The following is a 25,975-nucleotide window of genomic DNA, read 5'->3' as shown; positions in this document are numbered from 1 at the left end:
TTGCGGACTTTATTTTTATACAATCAGTGTATAACAAGGCACCATGGTAGTGCAATAAACAGTATTACCCTGAAACCTGCTTTATGAAAATATGCATAGTACAACTTGCAGTAAGAGCAGTAGAACGGTTTTATAAAAGGAGGGGAAAAAAAGTACTTAAAACTTGCATGACAATACCAGTTAAAGTTGTGTGTAACCACACCAAAAGTGCTTCTTTTGTCAAAAACAATGTGCAAATGTAATGTAAACAATCTCAACTCAGTGTAAACAAGTAGACACTCTGGCTGGTATGAATAGAGGTGTTTGACCCAACTTTCAGCGCAAGTGTATATAACAATGTACCACATAAAAGTGCATAATCAGCCAAAAATAATAATCTGATCATTCCACAGTACATTATAAAAGACCCCAAAACACATTCTGGACAAGGTAGCTACCAAACTGTCCATCAAATGCAACAGGTTTTTAACTATTTAAATTAAAATACAGCTAAAAGAACAGCTGGCTTAACTTGCTATCCTTCAGATAGATAGGGGAACAAAGATGTTGTGTTACAATGAAAACTAAATTATGTCCATCACCCACATGTTTGCATTAAGTATACTATCAAACTCCTCTGCCAACTCAGGGTAGGACCCATAGTTGTTGGGCAACTCCAGAACACAGCCACACGTATGTGACATTGGTCTCCTTGTAAATGTGTTCTCTGGCTCGAAGAATCGCACATAGATCTTCTGAGCAACTAAAAGATCTGCACCTTTGGACAAAAAAAAAAGATATTAGTTCCACACCACATACACCAAACACTCCACACTCGAGAACCCATGTGGCTGTCACTTTCAATTCATGCTCTCTCATTGTTGATTTTGCTAGTTCTGTATCCATCAATTGACTATATGTGCATAGATCCACACTAAAACAAAGTTTTTAAAGGGCCTTTAACATGCCATTTTAAGACTTCCAAAGTCAACTATTGGCACATATAAACTAATATATTACTTTTGCCACTATAGAGGCAAATTAAATATTAATTCATATTAAATATCAGTTTTCCTGATCAGTTTGACACAGTATCCTCACTGGCCAGTAGATGTCGTGTGTCCATCACACCAAGAGTACAACTTGAGGAATCAGGCATTTTCAGAAAAAAGTTGACACTTGAAGCATAAATATCTGGATACATACACAAATATAATCACTTGTTCCTCATCATAATACCCACTTTGTCTGAAAATTTAAGACGAATCCATGTTGTACTTTGAGGTGATTTGCATACAGACCAACTGACAAATGCCAGCGAAAACATTATCCTCCTTGGTAATTCAGGTCAACAATATTAAATATATTTAATGAGTCAAAACAAATTACAGAACTATAATGAATTGAAAAGATGAAAATATTACCTGTACAAAAACGAAGAAGTTTCCTCAGCTGACGTTCATTGCAACTCCTGATGAATTTTTTCAGATATTCAAAACTCTGCATTTCCTTCATGTTGAGGCTTTCATGCTGTAACATGTTGATTACTCTTCTTGGTGTCGGGGTAAGGCCAGCATATACTTCATCCAGTCCTCCTAGTGGTAATTTTAGTTCCTTCAGTACACTGGAGCAACACTCTGCAATATATGCAGGATCTTGAACGTTCTTTATGTTGAATTGAAAAAGTTCTTTATGTGCCACCTCAATCAAAGTTTTCTTCACATTCCCCTTATTGACAACAACTTTAACCTCATGAGTGTCAAGGAAATCTATCCACTCCTCAGATCCAGCGACAGACAGAAAATCATTCATTGCTTGTTCAGCCACTTCCTTTTCTTCAGAGGGAATTGTGTCTAAAAATGCCAAAAGCAGGTCCTTCTCCATCAGTTCAAGGCCGAGACAATACAAAATAAAGGGCTTGGCCAATGCTATGGGAAAATACTGAACCGTGTTGTATCCCAGGACCATGACTTTAGCTATGTTAACCCATTCGTCTTTCATGTCATGTCGTGTCATCGGTATCTTCATTGTGCCTCCATGGGTGCATTTAGTGAAGAATGTCTCCCAGTACTCACTTAATGCATCGCGTAACAAACCACCATTGTCTTCTCCTTTTTCCATTGAACCATTGGGTTGGACCATTTCGATCTCCACCAGCAGTTCATCAACAGATACACTGCCATTTTGAAAGGCCATATTCAACTCAGTGAAAACATTTCCCCTGTGCATCTTAAGCTTTGTTACTTTAAGTGGATGAGATTCTTGGGTTGGAGGTGAATTTTCCACTTCTAAGAGCTCCGGTGTCGTCGAGGGGGTCATCAACATCATAAGTGGCATAATCAGCAAAGGTATGTCTGAAGACAGCATCCGTGTCAACAATGATAACTTCTTCATCACCAATTTCGTTCTCTGTTAAGAGTCCACCTACCGCTCCCACAATTTCGCTGTCCAAGGTAAGCACATTAGCTGTTCCCTCCAACGCAGTCAAACTCTCAGAACAGGTGTCATGTGGTTCATGAAGAACATTTCCATGGTCATTATTAGAAGATACCTTTTTGCATGACAAATAAAGTCGTAATGTTTTCACCTTTCGCTTTTCATACTGCTCACCTAAAGTTGTTTGTGGCTCAAGCATTTCTTCGGTGAAGTCTCGCATTGTAAATTCGAAATCACTTTCCCCGCCTAGTTTTGATTTTCCATCTGGAAAAAATAGTGTTTTGCCTATTTCTATTAATTCTGACATTGTTGTATTCTTTGGGGCCTTTAAATGTCTTGTGCCTCCCCCTCTTCTCTGTCTCACCTGCACAAATCTGCCATGATACTCTTCAAATTGGCCCATTTGATAATTGCGTTGTTCTTTTGAGGCATTAGAATTGCCAGAAAGTTTTTTCACACGCTCATCTGTAAGGCCATTGTTGGATCCCCGCTTTTGTTTAATTTTTGAAATCAAAGATTCAGTTGCTTTGGATATGGTTGTGTTGGTTCCTTCAAACACAACCACTTCTCTTCTGCAGTACTGACGTATTGCAATTCGGTCTCCAATTTTGGGAACATATTCTGTCAGCTGCTGATTTGTCATTGCATGGACAGCGTAGCAATCAATCTGAGGAATAAAGAAGAACATTTGTAATCCAACAAGAAGCTGTAGCAATACTTAAATAGCATGATCATCAATAATTCTGAAACATAATGAGTTAAAAGCCTAGAGAGTAAAACATGTTTGTTAAAGCCAGGTAGATAAATGATTGACAATAACAGAGCTCTTTTTTCTGATCGAGCTGCCAGAAACTACTGTACGAAACAGCTGATCAACATTTCCCACTGTTCACATTTCAAGATTGCATTGCCTCATAGCACACTGTATATAACCCATACCTAATGTACATTGTAGTTCACATGACTGCCTTGCCACACACATTGATTACAGAGATATTCACAAACGAGGTCATTGGTGCATGCACTCAATTACTAGAGTTAGGCTATTTCTTTAATGTAAAATAGTTTATGTACTTCTTGATTTACACTGTGTACTAGACTCACCACCTGCCAAAAATAATTTGTGTGCAAATTCACTTCGCCACATAAACCCTGATTACTGAGACTGACATTGCACATTTACAAACTCCCCCAAAAAATCAACCATTTCACACTACACGTATATGAAGCAAAAACATTGCCTTGAAGATACATCTCGATGAAATGACAAATGTTTACAAGGGGGTACATACCTTCTCTTCAATAAAGGTGGCAATGACATTATCATCTAACCTTCTTTGCTCTTGAAGGAATTTTCGAAAATTTGAATCCATCCTGTGAAACAAAAATAAGGTTCCTGTCAAACTCAACAATGTGCAAAATGAGTGAATCTGCCCTGTGTGTATATTAGCACGTCTGGAGTTCAATCTCTGCATTCCATTTTTGTAGTATAGTTTGCAGTTTAGTCTATCACACATAGCATTGGTTTCACAATTCATGTAACTTTGTGTCTTTTCTATAAATTCAGTAAATGACCACACATATTTTATGGGTATTGGCATAATCATCATGATCATTATCATCAGACCACAGCCTACCTGCAATTGATTAGAATGAAATGGCTTACACTTGACAACCAGAGGACACTACACTTCATTGAATAACCATGGCAAACTTTGAAGACACAACAAGATGAAAAGTACTTGAACTTGGCAATATGATTCTGCTAATTTGTAAAAGGGGCATGTAACGCGGACAACATTCCTCAATCAATCAAATGAATGTTTGAATTTGAATGTGATTCTCTGGGTGTGTATTAGCCATATGTTTTAGCATATACTGGAGCACCTTAGCAGAACCCAGTAGCTCAGTACGGCAGTAAGTAGCCCCAACAAATCGTTATCATGAAACAAAAAGGTGAATAACTGCAGACAAGATACTTACATTGCTTGATCCATCACAGACGCATTTGTCTGTCTGCGAACTTCCACTTCTGCGGCGAGAACTCAACTCAACTAGGACCCCTTTGGTGGCCGCTATGTGCCAGAAAAGAAACTACACTTACGTCAACATATCGGTGATAAGAAGGTTATCATGATAGCGTGATTGCAGCAAGCGAATGCTTAAAAGCACGGAAAGTGAAAGGAAACACGCAGGCTAATTGTAGCCGGTCCTGCTAGTACTGCTATATAATGATCAACCCCCTCGAACTACAGCAATATTGCCTTTCAGTTGAAAAAATGGGATGTAGGATATATCACGACATGACAATTTATTCACAGAATTCACACCAGTAAGAATATAACATCCAAAGAGAACTTACTTCACTTGACAGATATACGTAGGTATACGGAGCCCCAGACATTTGTTAAACTGAGGGTACGGATTACTAAACTGAGGGTACAGTTTACTAAACTGAGGGTACGGATTACTAAACTGAGGGTACAGTTTACTAAACTGAGGGTACGGATTACTAAACTGAGGGTACGGATTACTAAACTGAGGGTACAGTTTACTAAACTGAGGGTACGGATTACTAAACTGAGGGTACAGATTACTAAACTGAGGGTACAGTTTACTAAATTGAGGGTACGGATTACTAAACTGAGGGTACAGTTTACTAAACTGAGGGTACAGTTTACTAAATTGAGGGTACGGATTACTAAACGGAGGGAACAGATTATCAATGAATTGAATTTTTCTCATACCTTGGCACCAGGGGGGCTCCGTACAAATACCTGTTTTTTGTGAAATAAGAAAATGAGACCACGATAAATAAATTAAAAGCTTTTTTCACCATTAATGTGGCCTAGCTATAAAACTCATCTTGGGGGGGTAAATGTAAACAACTGAGATAAGTGGTTGCACCCTTATAACTGTGGATGTGGCTGTGTTCAGAATGAACCAATCATATTCAAACTCAGGTTAAATGGGAGAGCAGCCTGCTACAATTTCAAGTCTAGCTAAAGTGCCTCTGATTAACCCTAAATAATGTTCAGGTGTTTTAGTTGGTGGATTAAGTCGTTAAAATCCCCACTGAAGGCTAAGGTACCAAATGCACAGCCTACTGCTGTTATTTATACTGTACATATTGCTGCTGTAGGCGGCACGGTGTACAACTGGTTAGCACATCTGCCTCACAGTTCTGAGGACCTGGGTTCAAATCCCGGCCCCGCCTGTGTGGAGTTTGCATGTTCTCCCCGTGCCTGCGTTGGTTTTCTCCGGGTAATCCGGTTTCCTCCCACATCCCAAAAACATGCAGGGTAGGTTAATTGAAGACTCTAAATTGCCCATAGGTGTGAATGTGAATGTGAATGGTTGTTTGTTTATATGTACCCTGCGATTGGCTGGCGACGAGTTCAGGGTGTACCCCGCCTCTCGCCCGAAGATAGCTGGGATAGCTTTTTTTTATATAGACTATTTGAAACATTTGTTAGCTGTCAGTAAAACGTATCCCCAAACACTCCTAAAACTGCTTTGACAAATAAAAATGTAAATACAGTATAGTCCAAAATTTACACACAATTATGGCACTCAGTTATATAAAACTTTTTACAGTTTCGAGGCAGTTTACAATTGTATCAAATGTATTTAATGAGCAAGAATCACATTTGATGTGCATCTCACATCCTAGATGCACAAAAATGAACGGGGATGCAAAAAGCATGGTGAATCTGTGTCTACTGACGCACATCATTGCTTACCTACTTATCTGTGCAAGGCACGAATTAAGTGGTCTAGCATCGCAGTTCGAGGGTCAAAATGTGCATTTTGCACATCAAAAAAACATTGAAAAGCAAAACTGTAAATCAGGTAGCTTACGTCACCGATGTGTGGACGCGAAAGTGAAGCGATTCGATTGAGAAGCAGGAAGACAACGGTTGCAAAATGTGACGCCGAATTGAGAAGAGGGAGGGAGAAAAGAGACAAATGGCGAAAGTGTGGTAGCATTTCAGAGTGAAATACAAGGCGAGCACCCGTTCGTTGTAACACGGACCTTTCTCTCCGCCGAGTATGACACTGCATTGCAGGACCCGAGAGACGGGTGACGTTAACATAGCACAAATCAGTTAGTCTATGTTAACGTTCTTCTACTTTACTAACATAACGTTAGCGCTGCGGACTGTCTCTTTTAATTATGAGTACCATCGAATGTGTGTGTGTTTCTTTTTTGACCGTGACGAGGACAATATAACAATAATACCAGGACAATAATATCAGTGTGTGACATATGGCCAATCTGATGATCTGTAAGAGGCAAAACTTTGAATTAAGTAGGTGAAAAATGTGGCCAGAGAGGAATAAGAGTAAAATCGATCATCGTCATGTACCCCAACAGGGGAGGGGTTTTGGTGACGGGAGATGAAGGAAATACTTTTCTCTCTCTCGCGGTTTCTTCATTTCAGTTTGAACAAAATGAACACTTCCAAAACTTGTAGTAGTACAAAAAAATATTTGTCTTATTCCTAATCAGCTGGCCTAAGCTCATAGATGCGCAGCCATGAACTTAATGTGTTAAGATGTCACAAAATGCTAAAATGGTAGCAGTTTAAGTGAAAATGCACAAAGGCTGTTAATGCAGCCAGAAAGAACGATTAAATGCTCTTCCACTAAATGGGAGAAAGAAACAATCAACCTCTGTATCCAATATTTGTGTGTATTTTTCGGTGCAATTTTTCATATGTGAAATATGTGCCTTTGTTCAATAAAGGTTGCACCTAGGGATACACCGATACCAATTTTTACAAACCAAGTACAAGTACTTACATTTGAGTACTCATCCATACTAAGTACTGATATTGATATATCTTCATAACTTTAAATTGTAATGAAAATGTGTTTTACTTTGATTATATATTATTAAAAAACACAAAACCAACTTCTTGAACATGGCACAAATGTAACATTTTATTCAAATATCATACTTGCTGGATGAACAACTTGTTATTACTGATCTTTTAACATCCAACTGCATGTTTTACTAATAGTCTTGCCACACATTTCACTGGCAATGCCAATAAAGATTCTAATTCTAAATGTAGCCTGTAACACAAGGTATTGCAGTTATGTGGTGTCTTGGTCTGAACACTAGAAGTACAAAACGAGTACATAGACGTTCCACCAATCTGATTGGCTTTGATCAGCCAGTATTTTGCATTTTATGTAAATTTTGTGATTGCTCTAATGTCATAATTAACCGATCTGATCAATGACGTCACTGATCGGATCCGTGAATTCAGACATTACAGCAGACGCAATTTCATTTACTCTGGGGACGTTCCACGTTGCCATCGTGTATGAGTCCGAAAGCTAGTTTATTCTTAGCCCTCTCGCATGTCTTCTGACGTAGTACCTTTGTGACGGCCAATAAAGTTTTTAGGTCGGTGAAAACACTGTACATGCCAGTGGTGTGGGACATCTTTGTGATGTTAGAGACAGATAAAAATCAAACAATTTGTAATCTGTGCAACACTGCAGTACCTCATGGGGGAACTTCTACAAAGTGCTTCAACACTGCAAATTTAATCAGGTACCTGTATAAGGAACACAAAGAGAAATATGCCGAGTTGAAAACAAAGAAAGAAAGAAACGCTTCTCAAAAGCAAAGAGTACCTTTCTGTATAGCCTTGACAGGGAGGTTAGAGTTGGTATGTGGAAATTTATGGACTTTTCTTGCTGTCATTTGCTATCATATTTAATCCATGCTACCTTTCCCCAGGACAATACTGTAGGGCACACATAATGAGTTACACCGCATTCGCACAGAGCTACCCCCCTGAAAGAAGGCAGTCCTTCCATAAGTTTCACCACAGACATTTGGGCATATTGGGGCCAAAGATTGTTAAACGTAGGCAAAAATGATAATACTTTTGTTGATACTCAGTCAACAAAACAGTACACAAGCATACAGTATAGAGTCAATAAAAAAGTTATTTAAATAGATACAGTATATTGCTCCATTTTGTGATCGGATTGGCGACTGGTTCATTTAAACTCGCTAATCGGTGATCGGCCCCAAAAATCTTGATCGCCTAGCGGAGCGGAGTAGATGACAAAGTATGTCAAACTAAACATAAAGCCAAGGGAATTACATGTATATTTCAAACAACCACATAACTCTGCCTCAAAGTCTGCTAGCTTAATGCTAACACATTATGGGAAACGCAAAAGATGGGCTAACAAATAGCATCTATGTGGCAGTGTTATTGGTGGATATTTGAACGCAAATGGTAGAGCAACACATGTAGACAGATAATATAACTACACTCACAGGTATATATTCTTTATCCTTTGCGAAGAACGACTAACATGGTATTACCGCAGCTTACTGAGCAAAAGTGAACATCTCCTTCATGTACTGTATAGCTGTGTCTGTATTATACTATCCCCAGGTGGCCAAGGCACACACACCAGAAGGAGCAGCACAATTTCCATTTAATTGAAACAAAAAAAATGTGGCAAATATTTTATAATTCCTTGCTTTCTATTTAATTACGTCATTAGTGTAGTTATCTTATTGTTAAAAAACTTACAAATTACACACTTTTTTGGGTGGAGGCTGGAACGTACAGTATTAATGGCATTACTGTTCATTTCAATTGGGAAAGATGTTTTGATATACAATTGTTTATCTCAAGGCACCACTGTGTATTATTTATTTTGATGACTTATCCGCACGACTGATGTCACAGAGATTGAGAAGATTTATGGGAACAATCATGAAGCGGAACTTGTGATGTGTGATAACAGGCGCAACCGTCTATGCGGGAGTGTAATGTGATGTCACTGCATTTCCTGTTTCTCGCAGCACTTCTGTGAGGACCGTATAAACCATGTAAGAGACACGGATGCACTCAAGCTTGCAATACTTCCTCTCACTCCTTATTTGACAGGGCTTTACAAGAAATGATGGGAGATTTTTGGAAGGACTCTACCTGACAGCTCTTCCTCAGCTTTCATATGACCAGAGACAACTCATTGGAAGTGGATAATTTTTTTCCACCTCATGGTCTGTTCTTCCAACATGGACTTGGTGAGTGTTAAAAGTCAGACTTTTTGGATGTTGTATCTGATTCTACGATGGATTATTGTAGTTCCAAAGAGTTGATTGAAGTTTATCCCAATTTTCCTTTCGTAGTTTCTTATACGAATGCTACTACTGCGAAGATTTAATTAGCATCTGGTGACACTATGATGGTTACGTTACAAGACAGTGCTTCTTTGTGGCACAGCACATTAGGGTGCCTAGAGAGACCATCAGGTGAGCTGTGGGAAATGATCCAATTTTTACTTGTTTGAAAATTATTTATTGACTACAATAGCATTGTTCCAGAACAGCATTGTTGTATATGCTTCTATTATATACATGCGGGTTTGGTAGTAGTAGTATGTTTCCATTGGAGGAACCTCAAAGGAGGGCTCAAAAGGCAGAAGCCAATTGCTGCTTTCACAGTGTCACCTGTTTCAGGTAAGCTCATCAACTAGTATTGAGCAAATAATGATTCATAGCTGGTGTTGGAGTAAGCTGTATCAAGTGGTGCATGACTCCAGAATCCAATTCAGAATACTCACCTCCTGCTTTTGTCATTTTTTTTTTACAGTAGTGTTGCCAGTAAGTTACTGTAAAACCCTATGAAATGTCTAACCGTGCCACCAGGATACCTCGTGCTGTTTTAGGGTCAATATCACTATAAACGGCTGTTTTAGTTTATAATGATGAGCTTCAATTATTTTGTGTTTTGCTTTCATTTTAAAATAGCATTTAATATGGCTCTTACACTGACTAGGTTACACTCAAATAACATATACAGTAAACTGTCACAGGACCTGCATTTTAAGATGCAGTTTTTGCATCTGGTCAGAATTGTAACTATTACGTCAGTGGCTTACATTTTTGCCCATAATGATATTTGGAAAAACAAAATTACAGGTCAGCCGTGTTAAAATGTCCAGGAGAAATGTATCCTTTTATTCAATTTCTTGTTGTTTCAGTTTGTCTATCTTCCCAATGTGTTTTTCAGGTTTTCCTAATAATGACCTTGCTTTCCATTCAAGGACACAGTAACACAGAGCTGGCGGAACATTCCATTCATTCATGTTATAAAGAGTGTCCACCTGGCAAGTTCATCAATTTAGAAAAGTACCCCGTCATGTAGTGTTTGTTATTTTGGGTTTATTGTAAGTACTGTATCTCTGTTCCCTTCAGGATATCATAAAGAAGGAAACTGTGACAACCCCTTTCCAAAGAACAGATGTAAAAAATGTGGCAGTCACACATTCACAGCGAAACCCAATAGCCTGGAGGAATGCCTGAGGTGTGACGTGTGTGGTCGTAAGTAGCATTCGTTTTCTTGCTTATACCCAGATGATATCTTCTATTCTAGATAGTGAAATGGAAATAAAAAATCTAAAGTGCGAGACAGGAAGAATTAACTGAGAACATTCCTACTTCATTGTTCCCCAGCTTATGAAGTGGAAATACAGCCATGCTCCTTTCACAGTGATGTGGTGTGTGCGTGCAAGGAGGGATACTACAACGCAGGGTCCCAAGAAAGCCTCAATTGCCTTGCATGCTCGTGTGAAGCTTGTAAAGGTAATATTTCCTACAAAAGTCTTATTTTCCTCTCTTTTTTAAAATTTTTTTTTAGATACTGGAAAGCGCATTCATGACCAACAGAATTGTGAGGCATGCTTCAAGTAAGACATTGTTGTCAAATACCTGTTGGTTAGACATTGGAGATGCATTATCATAAAGATCCAAGTTAAGGGCGATTTTGCGGGTTGATACACTATATCCAGGGTGTCAAACTCAAGGCCCGGGGGCTAGGTCCAGCTCACCACATCATTTTATGTGGCCCGCAAAAGCAAATCATGTGCGTCGGCTTAATGTTTTTTGCTAAAATACCAAAATTGCAAAATGTCTTCACTTTTAATAATATTGACATATTGCAAGCATTTTTTGTTTTTGTTACCAAACTCCCTTTTAAAATACATTAAATAGTTGAACAAACATTTTTTTACTGGCTTCTGGTTTCAAGACTATTTTTCGATCAATTTGTTGTGTATATGTAATAATATGAGACAGTCATAAATTTATACGGGTTCACAGTCATAACAGTCCACCGAGGCAAACCATAACTACAATGTGGCCCGCGCAAATTTTTTTTGACACCTGTTTTGGAAATTAAACCAGGAAACAATCTTGTCTTTTGTAGCTTTAATTGTCACGTACGTGGTTAGGGCGAAGGCGAGGAACGCAAGGCAAGAACATGGTGGACCCAATTGCAGGGAAGCAGGGAGGCAAGGCAGGAGTGCGGGAATCTCAAAATAATAATATTTTATCACAATGATAAAAACAACTGGCGACTATGACATGGCAAGACATGTGACAACGACAATGAACCAACAAGAACTGAAAGAAACCAGGGAACTAAATACAAACAACTTGACGAGACAACGAGGAACACCTGGACAAGACACGAGTGGCTGGAGAGAGCTGATTGGTCGACACAAAGTAGACGAGAACAGGTGGACACAACAACCTAATGAGCACACGACAAACATGGAACACAGGAAAACATGGAACAAAACTAAACACAACCCAAACCAAAACACAGACCATGATATTAATAATATCTTTACAAAGAGAGAGAGAGTCAAGAGACGTTTACAGGTGCCTGCGTCTCTGCCTCTCTGAGACACGTATGCGAAAGCAATGCCTAATTAAAAAATGGGAGGGGAATGAGGATAAATGAAAGACCTATTCACAAAATGATCTCATCTTGTCCTTGAGAGAAAAGGGAGGTTGGTACAGCCACCGAGACAGTATGACAGAAAGGACCAAGAAACAATTTAGCTAAAAAGTCACGCAAGAACAAAGACAATATTTTGTCATTTTGCGATAACAAATCCCCCCTTTTGATAATAGTCAATCACTCAAACAAAATGAAAAATTAGTAAACATTGATATGAAAGGGATAATATGTATTAAACAAACAAAGTTTCACAGCATAAGGTAGGATTAAGAAAATCCTTCATAAACAGGTTGTAATACAATCACACGCACACAAAAAAAAACTAGACCGAATAATATGAGCCTGTGTCAATCATATCATCCAAACAGTCAGCATGAGGAAACAGGTTAGGAAAGCACTGGTCACAAGTAGGAGAGGAGAGTGTTGCAGGGTCTATTGGGGCCATACTCGTATACTAGACAAACACTGTGCCAACCATGCACAAGAATTGCGACACAGAAAAGAAGAGCAATACGGTATAGCCAAGCCTGCCAACAGAGTCCAGTGAACCAGCTCGAAACAAGAACCTCAAGGACGGTTTGGTTAAGGTACCGTGGACAGAAAAAACAAGTTCAGGTGCGAGGAAAGAGTAATATGACGAACTGGGACGTGGGGAAGGCACAACATGCGGGTTTGCGGGGGCATGCGTCATGAAGGAACAAACATAGCAGTTAGAGCGATTTTGAGAGCGTGCCACATGAAGGGCGTAAAAGAAACCAAGTATTCATACTGTAGAAGGTGGAATTAACAGAGGAAGTGGCAATCGCATGCAACCAAAGAAGCTCGTCATGGTTGTCACGTCTCACAAGATACAAAATTATGTCAGCACGGTCCCCCTGGATGTTTTTTTTTTCTCTTTCTCCTCACTCCATGTCGCCGCGTTCGGCAACTATGAGGCTTAGGGCCACCACGCTGTTGCGTTGCGGCTGGCAGGCGGGCAATGGGCCACTGGGGCGCTGTATCGTGTCCAGTTTGTCGCTGCCTTGCTATACGCCGCGCATGGGGGCACACCACGGCAGATAAACTGCAGCTAAAATAACACAAAACACATTACACTTCAGGGAAGATGAATTTTTTTTGAGTGGCAGGCATATTTTGATGACTAACTGCATGCTGTAGTCAAGGGGCAAGGTCAAGTTTTTATGAATGAGGAGGAAGTGACAATTCTGGCCACTGTATCGAATAATGGCGCCCTGGTTTATATAGTGGGGGAGGGCCTCATACCAGAAAGTACGTGCCCTAGCCCGCTTTGTTCACGGTGCTAGTTTTTCGCCACACCCAAAAAATCTAGATGGTGAAAAAGTGTTTTCAGCTATATCTTAACAATTCAGTACTAAATTGTTCTCAGTCGTTGCACGTTTTCAGCCCTTACCTTCAAACATATTGAATGCATTTAGAAAAAATATATGAAAATGACTTATCTGGGTCTTTAATAAAAGTGAATATAAATAGATAAACTGGGTTCATAATGTTTTGTTTTTATATTTGTATTTTACAACACAGTGTTATTTTTCTTTGTTGAAAACCGTAACAGAAAATTGTGCTGTGTTTTGGGGGGGCTGGAACAGATTAATTTCAGTTGATTTTAATGGAGAAATGGATTTGATAACTTAGTTGCGAGCTTTTAAGTCAGGGTACCACTGTATATTGAGCAACCCTTGATTATGTGGAGATACTGACACAGTAAATTAGCCTGCCGTGTGGACGACTGCATCCTGCACATTGTGCTTGTGTTTATGCTGTTTTTCAGGGAACAGTGTTTAAAAGATGCAGAATGCGAGAGAAAATGTACAGCTACAACTGCAGCTGTCTTTATAGCCACATTAACAACAACAAGACGCCCCAATTCAAAACAGGACAGAACATCACTTAATCAAAATCCACTTCACGGTATGTTGCACAAACACACTTGCATTATAGGACTAACTGAAACATGTACCTTATAATTAAATGTGCTACCTTATGTTCCACTAATAACATTAACATTGTTCAGTGACACTATAAAGTGGGTGGTTTTGTTTACAGTAGCAGGTGATGGCCAATGGATGTTCATCTTCCTGGCTGTGATGCTAGTTTGGCTTCTGGTGTTCTGCATCTGCTTTGCCTTCTACTTGCGGTCTTCTCCCAGCTGGAGAATCAACAAGAACTATGAGATCCCTACTCAAGTTTTCAATGGTACTCTAAGTAAGTAGATTTGTACTCAAATCCAGTGTTGTTGTACTGGATTTTTTTTGCATACATGACCCATGCACTTTTGGTAGAACTACAAAAAGGAGATACAGAAATACAAGAAAATCCAAGCGACAACCCAGGGGGCCTTTGTGACGTACCATGCGTTTATTTTCTTCAAGGTCAGATTTGTGAAACTTCACAGCAATGATCCTAATGAGGTAAAAAAGTCCTAAGATTGTCAGCGTACTACAGATTGCTCCTGTTTGGGTTCAGAATGTGGAGATGCGATTCTGCTGTGGCTCAGTGCAGGGGTGGAACTTTTAGTGAGATAAAGGGCCCTCCAAATCCAAGTATTTACTTCATCACCTTTAACAGAGAGCTGTAATGTAAAAGATTTTCAAAATAAATACACTGTAATAATAATAATAGTACATAATTAAAAAAAATATATATTGCTTCGCATACCTTTACTTACACTGATGGATTGGTTTTAACGTGTTTAATAAATTATAGATGACAAATGTAAAGTGGCCCTTCCAGCCTTCATTTTTTTCTGTATGTTGCCCCTGGAGAAAAATGTTTGGACACCCTGCACTATATACAAGGTGTGTCAGAAAAGGTCCAGGGCTGGTGTCGCAAAATACAGTGGGGGAAATAATTATTTAATCCCTCATTGATTTTGTAAGTTCACTCCCTGACAAAGACATGAATTTTTATGGTAGGTTTATGTTAACAGTGACAGACAAAATCTCTAAAAGAAAATCCAGAAAATCACATTTCAAAAAAGATAAAAATGAATTTGCATTTCATTGAGTGAAATAAGCATTTGATCCCCTACCAACAATAAAGAATTCTGGCTCCCACAGACTAGTACTCTCACTTTAAGAAACTACTCCTAATCGAAACTCGTTAGCTGTATGAAAGACACCTATCTCAACTTGTTACCTGTATATAAATATAAATCAGAATCATCTTTATTTGCCAAGTATGTCAAAAACACACAAGGAATTTTCTCTGGTAGTAGGAGCTGGTCTAGTACCACAACAGACAGTGAATTGACAGAGAATACTGTTGAGACATAAATATAAAAACACAGTCACTGAGCAATAAAAGGTTATTAGTAATGTGGTAATACCAATAAAAAAAACATTTGACAATTGTGCAATGATGCAATTTAGAGCACTTTGAAATGACTAATAGAACAATGAGAACAATGGTCTGTTACAGTGACCATTGTGCAAATGGCGCAGAGACTTCAAGAAATTTAAGAAGTATAAAGTGACTAGTAGTGCGATATTCTGTAACAGTGTCAATTGTGCAAATGGTGCAGATATTTCTCAAGCACGTGAGTGGCCAGTATTGGACATCTGTCCACAGAATCAATCAATCAGACACCAACCTCTCCATCAGGGGAAGAACAAAGAGCTTTCTTAGAAGATCAGGGACAAGATTGTAGACCTACAAAAGGCTGGAATGGGCTACAATAAGCTATTGACAGGGCAAGAGGCTGGGTGAGAAGGAGAAAACTGTTGGTGCAATAATTAGAAAATGGAATAAAAATAAAGTGACTGTCACTCTCCCTCTTTCTGGGGCTCCTCGTAAGATTTCACCTTGTGGGGTATCAATGATCATGAGAAAGGTTAGGCATCAGCCCAGAACTACACGAAAGGAGCTTGTTAATGACCTCAAGGCAGCTCGGACCAAAGCCATCAAGAAAAACATTGGTAACACACTACGCCGTAATGGATTAAAATCCTGCATCGCCCGTAAAGTCCCCTTGCTCAAGAAGGCACCCGTCTGTAAAATGCCAATGAACAACTAAATGATTCAGAGAATGATTGAGAGAAGGTTATGTGGTCAGATAAGAGAAAAATTGCATCAAAGGGAAACGAGACGAAGGCACTGCAATGGATTTTGGAAGAATCTTACTCGAGTCCATGACATGATGGCGTAGCAAGGAAGCCTGGGTAAGTGCGTTAAATTCGAGGGGGATTATGTCAAAATGGAAAACTTGTAGTTTGGATTTGAAAGAAATCTTTCATGTCACCAGTCCTGTACATTTTTTGACACACTCGTAAATAAAAGCAACAGGCCACATGGTCACTGCATCTCCAGGAAGTGAAAATTAATTGGTCCCCCACTTGTCAGCTACAATATAAAGGCTTCCACTCTTCTGGGAAGATTTTCTCCAAGATGTTGGAGTGTGACCTGGTAGAGGGCTTACTTGCTCAGCATCACTGTTCTTGTTCTTCCTAAGTGTTGGATAAGGTTGAGGTCAGGGCTCTCATAAACACCTAAGCATTAGATAGCAGTTACTGGGCCCCAAAGGAAACTACAGCAGAATGCACAGTATATGATAATTAAGAAATGGATTGAAAATATTTTTACTTGAAAAGATGAGCTGAAGCTGCCTGTGGTGTAAAATGTAGTGTCCAGTGTAAACAAATAATGAGCAATGCAAGCATAAATAAATAATAGAGAAATGGAATTGACTAGTTTTGCTGCTTGCACTCTAGATTTTTGTCAGGAGGCTTACAGATAATATCTATTTTATTCTCTGCAGAAGCTCACAGTCATCCAGGCAGCAGCCCAACCATGCTGGTATGTTCTCACTTTCATGCATCTTGTGTTCTGTAGAGTTTCCTGCTAAGATTAAAGCAGGCACGTGGGTGGCCTGTCAAAAAAGGCATTTTTAACTAACTTCTGATAATAAGGTTATACAAATGTTAGGCTAGTTGTGGATGTGGATGTTGAGGTTATTTGTGTTTGGTGATGTGTCCATGCGTCTCAAAAATGCTTTGTTTTGGCCGCTTACTTGTATTCTACACTGGGATCTGTTTTCACTATAGAAGCAAGCTAGCTGACACAGTCACGAGGAAGACGAGATGACCAAATGCGATCCTACCCACTGGTTGTCATTATATTGTAAGCCAACCTCACCATTGGCCCATTAGTATGTGGTGGATGAGGGCGGGCTCATTGCGTGACAAATCTGCCCCGAAACCAAGCCAATTTTAACATGGCCATAAATATGCTGTGATAAAAGATCTGTAATTCTTTATCCTTGGGGTATTTTGATGAATGCATGCCACGGACATGTTATGAAGAAACCATGGAACTGCACTTGTGGGAAAAAAATACATTTGTACATCTTTTTTAACACTGCTTTTACAGTACAGCATATCACCATGCTAATACCGCCTAGTGATTGTGAACAAGATAGAGATGCCATCAGAGCAGTCGCTTAGCATGTGCCTACGACTGTCCTGTTGTGCCATGATATCCTTGCAGCATCATCGGTTTCTCTGTGACAAGTTTAGTACAATATTTCCAGAAAATGTCTCATTTCGTTAATTGCTGCGTCATCCACTTGAACAAATAAACACCTCTCCTCAAACTGGCGCCTTCTTTTTCCCCCTGAGGAAAAAAGGGATAGTAGGGGGTAGTAACTGCTAGTAAGTACCTTTGATCATCGACAATTTTGTTCACACACAGACATTAAAAGGAGTTGGTTGGTGAGCCCCTCTGAACTCTGTTGCTGACAAAACAGCAGCATTGATGCAAATAATGCAGTCCCTCGGATGAACTGAAATGTCTTAGATTATTGCTGTAAACGACTTCCCTGCACAGTATTAAAGATCCTCCTACGCTGCTTTCGCCATAATATTCATTTTTATTTAGTTTTAAACTTGACAATATCAATACTGTGTACATTACTATACTTTTACCTCAAGGATATGAATGCAAGACATCATGATATGAGATTATGAAAAAAGATTGTTATGGTGATTCATTTTTCCCCCCGCTCTTCATCAAGACAGTTAACGTGTGTGAGGAAACCCCCATGATGACACCCTGTCAGAGTTCAGCAACACCAGCACATCTCGACCACATGGACGCGTCGCTAACAGACTCCCAACACAAAGGTAAGGGATGGGCGTTATATCGTGATACGTTAGAACTGCTATTTATGACTAGATTTAAAGGGGTCATAGTTCAACTTCTTATGTCTGGTGCTCTAGTAAAAACAAAACATGTCTACTGTAATGAGGGTTTTGTACAGTAAGTGGTATTGTGACAGAAGAACCAAGATTTGAAAGCATGATCCAGCAAATTAGATGCAATGTTGTTTTCATCCTCCCATCCATCCATTTTCCATTCCGCTTATCCTCACTAAGGTCGCGGACGACCTGGAGCCCATCCCAGCTGACTCTGGGCAAGAGATGGGGTACATCCTGAACTGGTCGCCAGCCAATCATGGGGCACATAAAAACAAACAACCATTCACACTCACATTCACACCTACGGGCAATTTTGAGTCTTTGATTAACCTACCATGCATGTTTTTGGGATGTGGGAGGAAACCTGAGTACCCGGAGAAAACCCACGCAGGCACAGAGAGAACCAGTCACCCACCGTGCCACCCATGTTGTTTTCATGTACAACCCCAATTCTAATGAAGTTGGGATATTGTGTTAAACATAAATAAAAACAAAATACAGTGATTTGCAAATCATTTTCAACCTATATTTAATTGAATACACTACAAAGACAAGATATTTAATGTTCAAACTGATAAACTTTATTGTTTTTAGCAAATAATCATTAACTTTGAATTTTATGGCTGCAACACGTTCCAAAAAAGCTGGAACAGGTGGCAAAAAGACTGAGAAAGCTGAGAATGCTCATCAAACACCTGTTTGGAACATCCCACAGGTGAACAGGCTAATTGGGAAGAGGTGGGTACCATGATTAGGAATAAAAGGAGCTTCCCTGAATTGCTCAGTCATTCACAAGCAAAGATGGGGCGAGGTTCACCGCTTTGACATTTTGCACCATGTTGTACCGTATATACTGTAATTTTGATGTTGAATTTGCAGCAGTTTATGTAGTTTTATCATGTATAGTTTGTTGCAATGATGACAATCAGTCGATCAGAAATTCTATTCTTACTGTTCTATTTAACGACTCTAAATTGCCCGTAGGTGTGAATCTGAGTGTGCATTGTTGTTTGTCTCTATGTGCCCTGTGATTGGCTGCCGACCGGTTCAGGGTGTACCCCGCCTCCCGCCCGAAGATAGCTGGGATAGGCTCCAGCAGCCCGCGACCCTAGTGTGGATAAGCGGTAGAGAAATTGGATGGATGGATTTAGGAATATCATCCTGTGCAAGAAACTTTAATTCAAATTGATTAATCGGCCAGCCCTTTATTTTACTTAGCAGACAGGTGCTTCAAACTGTCGTTACTGCTTTTGTGTCATAATCACAAAAACACACACAACAAAGCCAGAGAAAAAGTTGACATTTACCGTGATAATTGTTTGAATTGTTTTTTTAACTCCAACATTGTTTTGGGCCATTCGATTTGGGACGGTCCACTGCATACAGGTGCATCACGTTAACATTTTGTCCGTTTACCGTTGCTTGTTTTCTCCCCAGATGGCAGACTAGAGGAGCCAAGCAGTCACTGGCCGCCCATCGTCCTCTACGCTATCATTAATGAGGTCCCCCTGCGCCGTTGGAAGGAGTTCTTGAGGATGCTCTCGGTGGCAGACCAGCAACTGGAACGAGTGGAGTTTGAAGCCGGCTTGGGCCTGCTGGAGAAGCAGTACCAGATGCTGCGGCTGTGGAGCCAACGCTCCTCTGCCAGCCTGGAACGCATCTTCTCCGCCTTGCATTACATGAATTTGTCCGGCTGTGCTCAGATGCTGCAGGAGACCCTGGAGAGACTTCAGTGGAGGGATCAGCCAAAGGATGAATTCACAGCCTGCTGAGACTTCAGGTCAAGTAAATGTCAAGTAATACGACAGGAAAGATTGTATTTTCTCAAGACTTGCATATGAACAATCGGGGAACTCAAATGGCAATATCACAAGTTTATTTTATTTAATACATGAGGGATCAAGATCCATTGTCCTTTTCTTTCAGCATCCAATCTCTTTCGGTCTTTACTTGAAGTTTGTAAGTGACAGTGAGCATGTCGATCTCAGCGGTGGGAAGTCACAAACTAAAAATGCTTGGCCACGACACTTAAGTGTTTACTTTTTGGGTACAATGAACCCCTGCATATTTGCAGTTATGATTTTGCCTATTCGCAGAATTTCTGGGGGACCAATCCTCCTTTATTTCATGAAAAACTCACCTATGTGCTGTTTTTGTGCTCAGTAACAGTATTGCTTTGGTGCCAGGGAACTCTTTGGAAGTGAGTTGAGGAGGATCAAGCAGAGAGTCTTAATGACGATAGCAACAGATTTAAAGAAAAGCAAGATATTCCCCATCTATAACCTTATTTTTTTAAAGAGATTTTTTTTATGTTTTTGTCTTGTACCAGCCTAAAAAAACACCAGTACCAGACGTGCATTTTTTCAATTATCAGGAAGCCCAATTTTCTTGTTTCTCAGTTCACAATTTTACCAAAGCTATAGACAGCATAGCATACAGTAGATAGCTTTTATAGCATAAAAGTCAGGCCAGTGTTAGCTAGAGTGCTAACGCATTGTGATTTATTTAATTTTTCTTCTTCTTCTTCTCAGTTTGAGCACTATGTAAGCCAGTAAGCCTATTTCTTATGCAGATTAGTTTTTCTTCTCATTGTGCCAAGTAATCAACAGGTATTGTAAATAATTGACATCCATCCATCCATCCATTTTCTGAGCCGCTTCTCCTCACTAGGGTCGCGGGCGTGCTGGAGCCTATCCCAGCTGTCATCGGGCAGGAGGCGGGGTACACCCTGAACTGGTTGCCAGCCAATCGCAGGGCACATAGGAACAAACAACCATTCGCACTCACAGTCATGCCTACGGGCAATTTAGAGTCTCCAATTCATGCATGTTTTTGGGAGGAGGGAGGAAACCGGAGTACCCGGAGAAAACCCACGCAGGCACGGGGAGAACATGCAAACTCCACACAGGCGGGGCCGGGGATTGAACCCGGGTCCTCAGAACTGTGAGGCTGACGCTCTAACCAGTCGGCCACCGTGCCGCCTAAATAATTGACAGTAAAAATTATTTTTTTAATTTTACTTTTGGGCGTCACGGTGGGCGACTGGTTAGTACATCTGTCTCAACAGTTCTGAGGACCGAGGTTCAAATCTGGCCTCGCCTGTGTGGAGTTTGCATGATCTCCCCGTGCCTGCATGGGTTTTCTCCAGTTACTTCAGTTTCCTCCCACATCCCAAAAACATGCATGGTAGGTTAATTGAAGATTCTAAATTGTGAATGTGAGTGCGAATGGTTGTTTGTTTCTATGTGCCCTGCGATTGGCACATAGAAACATCCATCCATCCATTTTCTGAGCCGCTTCTCCTCACTAGGGTCGCGGGCGTGCTGGAGCCTATCCCAGCTGTCATCGGGCAGGAGGCGGGGTACACCCTGAACTGGTTGCCAGCCAATCGCAGGGCACATAGGAACAAACAACCATTCGCACTCACAGTCATGCCTACGGGCAATTTAGAGTCTCCAATTCATGCATGTTTTTGGGATGTGGGAGGAAACCGGAGTGCCCGGAGAAAACCCACGCAGGCACGGGTAGAACATGCAAACTCCACACAGGCGGGGCCAGGGATTGAACCCGGGTCCTCAGAACTGTGAGGCTGACGCTCTAACCAGTCGGCCACCGTGCCGCCACATAGAAACAAACAACACCAATTCAGGGTGTACATCGCCTCTCACCCGAACATAGCTGGGATAGGCTCCAGCACGCCCGTGACCCTCGTGAGGATAAGCAGTACAGAAAATGGATGTACATGTCAGAGTTTGTACTTTTTACTTTAAATGCAGAAGTACAGTCAATTCTTCTACTTTTACCAGTTATTTATTTATTTTATTTTATTAATGCAAGTATCTGTATTTCTACTTAAGTATAAAGTGAAGTGTGAGAACCTTTGCCATGTCTGACAACATACAGGTATGATGTGAAATTAATTGACCTGACATGTCTTTCATCTCTTTAGAAATGAGATTCAGGCATGACTTCAAATCAGTTCAGCCTCAGGTTTTTGTACACTCGTTAAACAAGAAACTGAAATCCCCACAGAATTTACAGTTTTTTGGTTGTCGCACACATGTTCTGTCAAAGCACAGTAGGCAGTTTGTTTATTTCACACCACTTGTGCCGTTTAACTTGATGGTTTCCTTTTGTGGTGTCTGCGTGTCTCATTTTGAGATGGTTGTGCACCTGTACAGCTACTGACGGGAAAGGGCTTGGGGTTTCCAATAAATTGAGAATAATTTGTGGTTTTAATATGAATTGCAGTTTTGTTGTGGTTTTCCTGTTGTGCCAAGTTGAGACAAATGTATCAGAATATTTTAATGACCCCATTGAATTCGTGGTTGTGTGTACGTCTTTATTTATTATTTTTAAAAAAGCTTTTTTTGTTTAAAAAAGAAGCTATTAATGTGTGCATATGTTTTTAAGCAGCTCAGAGATTTAATGCTTTGTCAGGATTGAAAATTGCAACCTTATTTATAACTGAATACTCTATGCCATTGTATTTATGCAGTTGTTTATGTGTAAAGTTATTATTAAGTTATTGTAAATACAAAACACTGTATTATTGTCTATGCTTTTGACTCATGTATTTTTGACTATATTTAATAAATAACACATTTTCAATTTCTCAATTTCTCTGTCTCTCTAACATAGTATTAAAATATAATTTCAACTAATGAGATTCTAATCTATACATCAGAATCAGAATCATCTTTGTTTGCCAAGTGTCATGAGCTGTGCCCTGCAGTTCCCTTGTTGGAGCTTGGGTGGCACTTTGCGTTCCTCTCGCCCTCTCTCTCTCTCGATGTCTCTCTCTCTCTCTCTCTCTTCCCAGTAATCAGCACCACCTCGGCTGCGCACCTGTTATCAATCAGCCTTCATCAGCACCTGCATTTAAGCCTGCCAGATCCAAGACTCCTCTGCCAGAGTATTAACGTTCACCGGTACACCGGTTCTCTACTTATACCTAAGCTACGCCAGTCCCCGCAATATTTCTGATCTCCATGTTCTTCCTCGGTGCTCCTTCCGTGTTCCCCGCCTTGCTGACCTCTTCCACCACGCCGTCAAGCCATCCACTTGCTCACGCCACCACCTGCCGCACGCTCTGTCTCCAAGAAAACGTTTTCAGCCTCCGCCTGCTTCTGGGTCCATTTAAAATCACATTGTGACAAAATACTGTGGCCACCATGGACCCAGCAACCCCGGAGGCATTAAGACAAGCACTCACCCTCCAAGGCGTCCATATAGGAAGACAGGATAAAACTCTCCAGGAGATTATGGAATCTTTGACCACTCTCACGCAACAAGTTTCCCTACTTTCTTCTAAACTGCAGCCCGACCACCCTCCCGTAAATACTCATTCCGACCCCCCAGCCTCTGATCCATTCCGCCTCCTGTGCAAAGAGCCTGATGTTCCTCCACCCAAGCCCTACTCCGGGGACCTAGGTGCATGCAGTCAATTCCTCCTCAATTACTCCCTGGTATTCAATCAACAACCGTTAAGTTACCCCACCGAACAATCCAAAATGGCATTCGTAACTAACCTCCTACGCGAAAAAGCAGTAAAATGGGCAAACGCATTATGACACAACTCTTCCCAGGTACTCTTGTCAGTCAGAGTCCATCCTTCAGGTCAGTCTGGTGGCCGTCCATGCCACCCGAGGTGAGGTGCTTGGCTGAGCGGTTCAGGTGGTCGTCTAGGACGCCAAGCACCAGGGTCGGGTGGCGGCCGCTGGACGAGCGCTGCCGGAGCAGGGAACGGGTGGCGGCCGCTGGACGAGCCCCACCGGAGCAGGGACGGGAGGCGGCTGCTAGACGAGCGCCGCCGGAGGCGGAACGGGAGCCTGGCGCAGCTGCGGAGGAGCCGGCACGGGAGCCTGGTGCAACTGCCGAGGAACAGGAATGGGAGCCTGTCGCAGCTACCGAGGACCAAGAACGGGGTCTGCAGTCGCTTCCTCAGCCTGCCGCCATTGAAGTTTGGGAGTAGAGGGTCATAATGCACAGGGAGAGGGGCAGAATGCACAGGGACTCGGAAAGGTGAACTAGGAAAAACGGGTGGTACGGAACGAGTTGGCTTGTGGGGAGGTTGGATGGACGTGACTTACTTGGAGGCGTGGAACAAGGTGTTGGAACTGGTGAAAGATTAAGGGACTTGGAAACAGGGGGAAAAAAAACAGGAGGATAAAATTTGACCCTTACATGGGCGCCTCCGTTGGCCACCACGTGGCGGTCCCGGATAGATGGCCAAACGGGTGCCCAAGTAAAGGCCAGAGGGAAAAAACTTGGGCTTGGACTTACAGGGGTTGGAAAAGGGGAGGCGTGACAAAAACTGACTAGGACGGGAAAAACTAATGAAGGAATCGGAAAAATCTAAATATGTGTCGGAGTCAGAATCGGACAGGAGGTTAACTAAATTGGGGCCATCTTCACAATCAGAAAAATTATAGTCTAAATAAACGTGGAGGTAAAATGGTAGGGCATGATGAATAACTCGGAAAAGTGGGGGACACAGGTGAAAAGGACAGAGAAGATGGAACGATATGGCTTACTGGAGGAGGGTAGCTATGGTTGGCAGGCTGAGGGCGCTGGGAGGCAGACTGGTGGCGTGCAGGGTGACACTGTGTTCTTCCCGCTGGGTCCTGTTTTGGTTGGTTCATTCTGTCACGATTAGGTTATTTCGAAGGTGAGGAAGGCAAGGCAAAAACGTGGAGGACCCAAGTGCAGGGAAGCAGGGAGGCTAGGCAGGAGTGCGGGAGTCTCAAAAAAAAAAATTTAATCTCCAAAAAAGGGCAAACGAGGAACATGGATAAAGCAAATTAAACAAAGTCCCACAATAGATAACCAAAGTAACAAAGAAACACTTGAATAAATCAAACATGGAAACAAAACATGACTGGTGCGTAAGACGTGGAAAAGACAGGTACAATGACACCTGACAATGACATACCACAATGACAATGAACCGCCTAGAACTGAAAGAAACCAGGGAACTAAATACAAACAGATTGACAAGACAACGAGGAAGTCCTGGACAAGACATGAGTGGCTGGAGGGAGCTGATTGGTTTACACAAGGTAGAAGGTTGAAGAGAACAGGTGGACACAATAACTAAATGAGCACACGACAAACATGGAACACAGAAAAACATGGAACAAAACGAAACACAACCCAAACCAAAACACAGACCATGACATTGAGACCCAAAAGACCAGTCTCACCACAACCCGAGAGCGTCGTGGTGAGCCAAACTACCACTTCCCCAAGCTCTCCCTCCTGTGTGACCGTTCCCACATGTATTCTTGGTCCCGTTCACAACACACCCGTTATTGCCCTCATTGACTCCAGCGCAGATGATAATAATAATAATAATCCACGTCAGCTCCAACTCACTCTCGAACCACTCCAGTCACCCAAAAAAGTCACTGCCCTGGATGGGCGACTCATCTCCCCTGTCACCCACCAAACAGCTCCGTTTACTTTACTCATATCAGAAAAACTCTGTGAGGACATTCCGTTATACCTTCCCCTAAGACCCCGTTACTCATCAGAATTCCTTGGCTCAAAAAG

At 41.2% G+C, this 25,975-nt stretch overlaps 2 protein-coding genes across 5 annotated transcripts; one reads left to right on the top strand and one right to left on the bottom strand.

Annotated features, from left to right (window-relative positions):
• Nucleotides 1–299: 299 nt before the first annotated feature.
• On the bottom strand, nt 300–5,168 carry LOC133482700 (uncharacterized). Its single transcript, XM_061783117.1, has 5 exons — nt 4,399–5,168; nt 3,708–3,789; nt 2,408–3,082; nt 1,404–2,333; nt 300–757 (listed from the first exon to the last, which is right to left on the bottom strand). The coding sequence occupies exons 4-5, from the start codon at nt 2,314–2,316 to the stop codon at nt 564–566; spliced, it is 1,107 nt and encodes a 368-aa protein (XP_061639101.1). The 5' UTR covers nt 2,317–2,333; nt 2,408–3,082; nt 3,708–3,789; nt 4,399–5,168; the 3' UTR covers nt 300–563.
• A 4,123-nt stretch (nt 5,169–9,291) lies between these two features.
• On the top strand, nt 9,292–21,255 carry si:ch211-112c15.8 (tumor necrosis factor receptor superfamily member 1A). Of its 4 annotated transcripts, none has more exons than XM_061782989.1 (10): nt 9,292–9,487; nt 10,510–10,572; nt 10,661–10,786; nt 10,919–11,047; nt 11,103–11,151; nt 13,999–14,138; nt 14,277–14,432; nt 16,984–17,021; nt 18,238–18,346; nt 19,859–21,255. In XM_061782989.1, exons 1-10 carry the CDS (start codon nt 9,415–9,417, stop codon nt 20,191–20,193), a joined length of 1,218 nt encoding a protein of 405 aa, XP_061638973.1. In that variant the 5' UTR covers nt 9,292–9,414; the 3' UTR covers nt 20,194–21,255. The 4 variants fall into 4 exon arrangements, with proteins under 4 accessions (XP_061638973.1, XP_061638964.1, XP_061638990.1 ...); XM_061782980.1 differs by having other exon boundaries at nt 14,274–14,432; XM_061782997.1 differs by having other exon boundaries at nt 9,350–9,487; nt 10,476–10,572; nt 14,274–14,432.
• The last annotated feature ends 4,720 nt before the right edge of the window (nt 21,256–25,975 follow it).

This window comes from Phyllopteryx taeniolatus, chromosome 1 (genome assembly GCF_024500385.1).
Source record: "Phyllopteryx taeniolatus isolate TA_2022b chromosome 1, UOR_Ptae_1.2, whole genome shotgun sequence".
Classification (NCBI taxonomy): Eukaryota; Metazoa; Chordata; class Actinopteri; order Syngnathiformes; family Syngnathidae; genus Phyllopteryx; species Phyllopteryx taeniolatus.
The sequence above is the reverse complement of the archived record's forward strand: the minus strand, read 5'-3'. Positions and strand labels throughout refer to the sequence as shown.

Coding starts and splice junctions, on each gene's coding strand:
- LOC133482700 (XM_061783117.1), bottom strand. CDS start 2,316: ATGCCACTTATGATGTTGATGACCCCCTCGACGACACCGGAGCTCTTA. Junction 758..1,403: donor ACTTCTTCGTTTTTGTACAG/GTAATATTTTCA, acceptor TTTTGTCCAAAG/GTGCAGATCTTTTAGTTGCT.
- si:ch211-112c15.8 (XM_061782980.1), top strand. CDS start 9,415: ATGACCAGAGACAACTCATTGGAAGTGGATAATTTTTTTCCACCTCAT. Junction 9,488..10,509: donor GTTCTTCCAACATGGACTTG/GTGAGTGTTAAA, acceptor TTTCCATTCAAG/GACACAGTAACACAGAGCTG. Junction 14,433..16,983: donor AGTTTTCAATGGTACTCTAA/GTAAGTAGATTT, acceptor TATTCTCTGCAG/AAGCTCACAGTCATCCAGGC.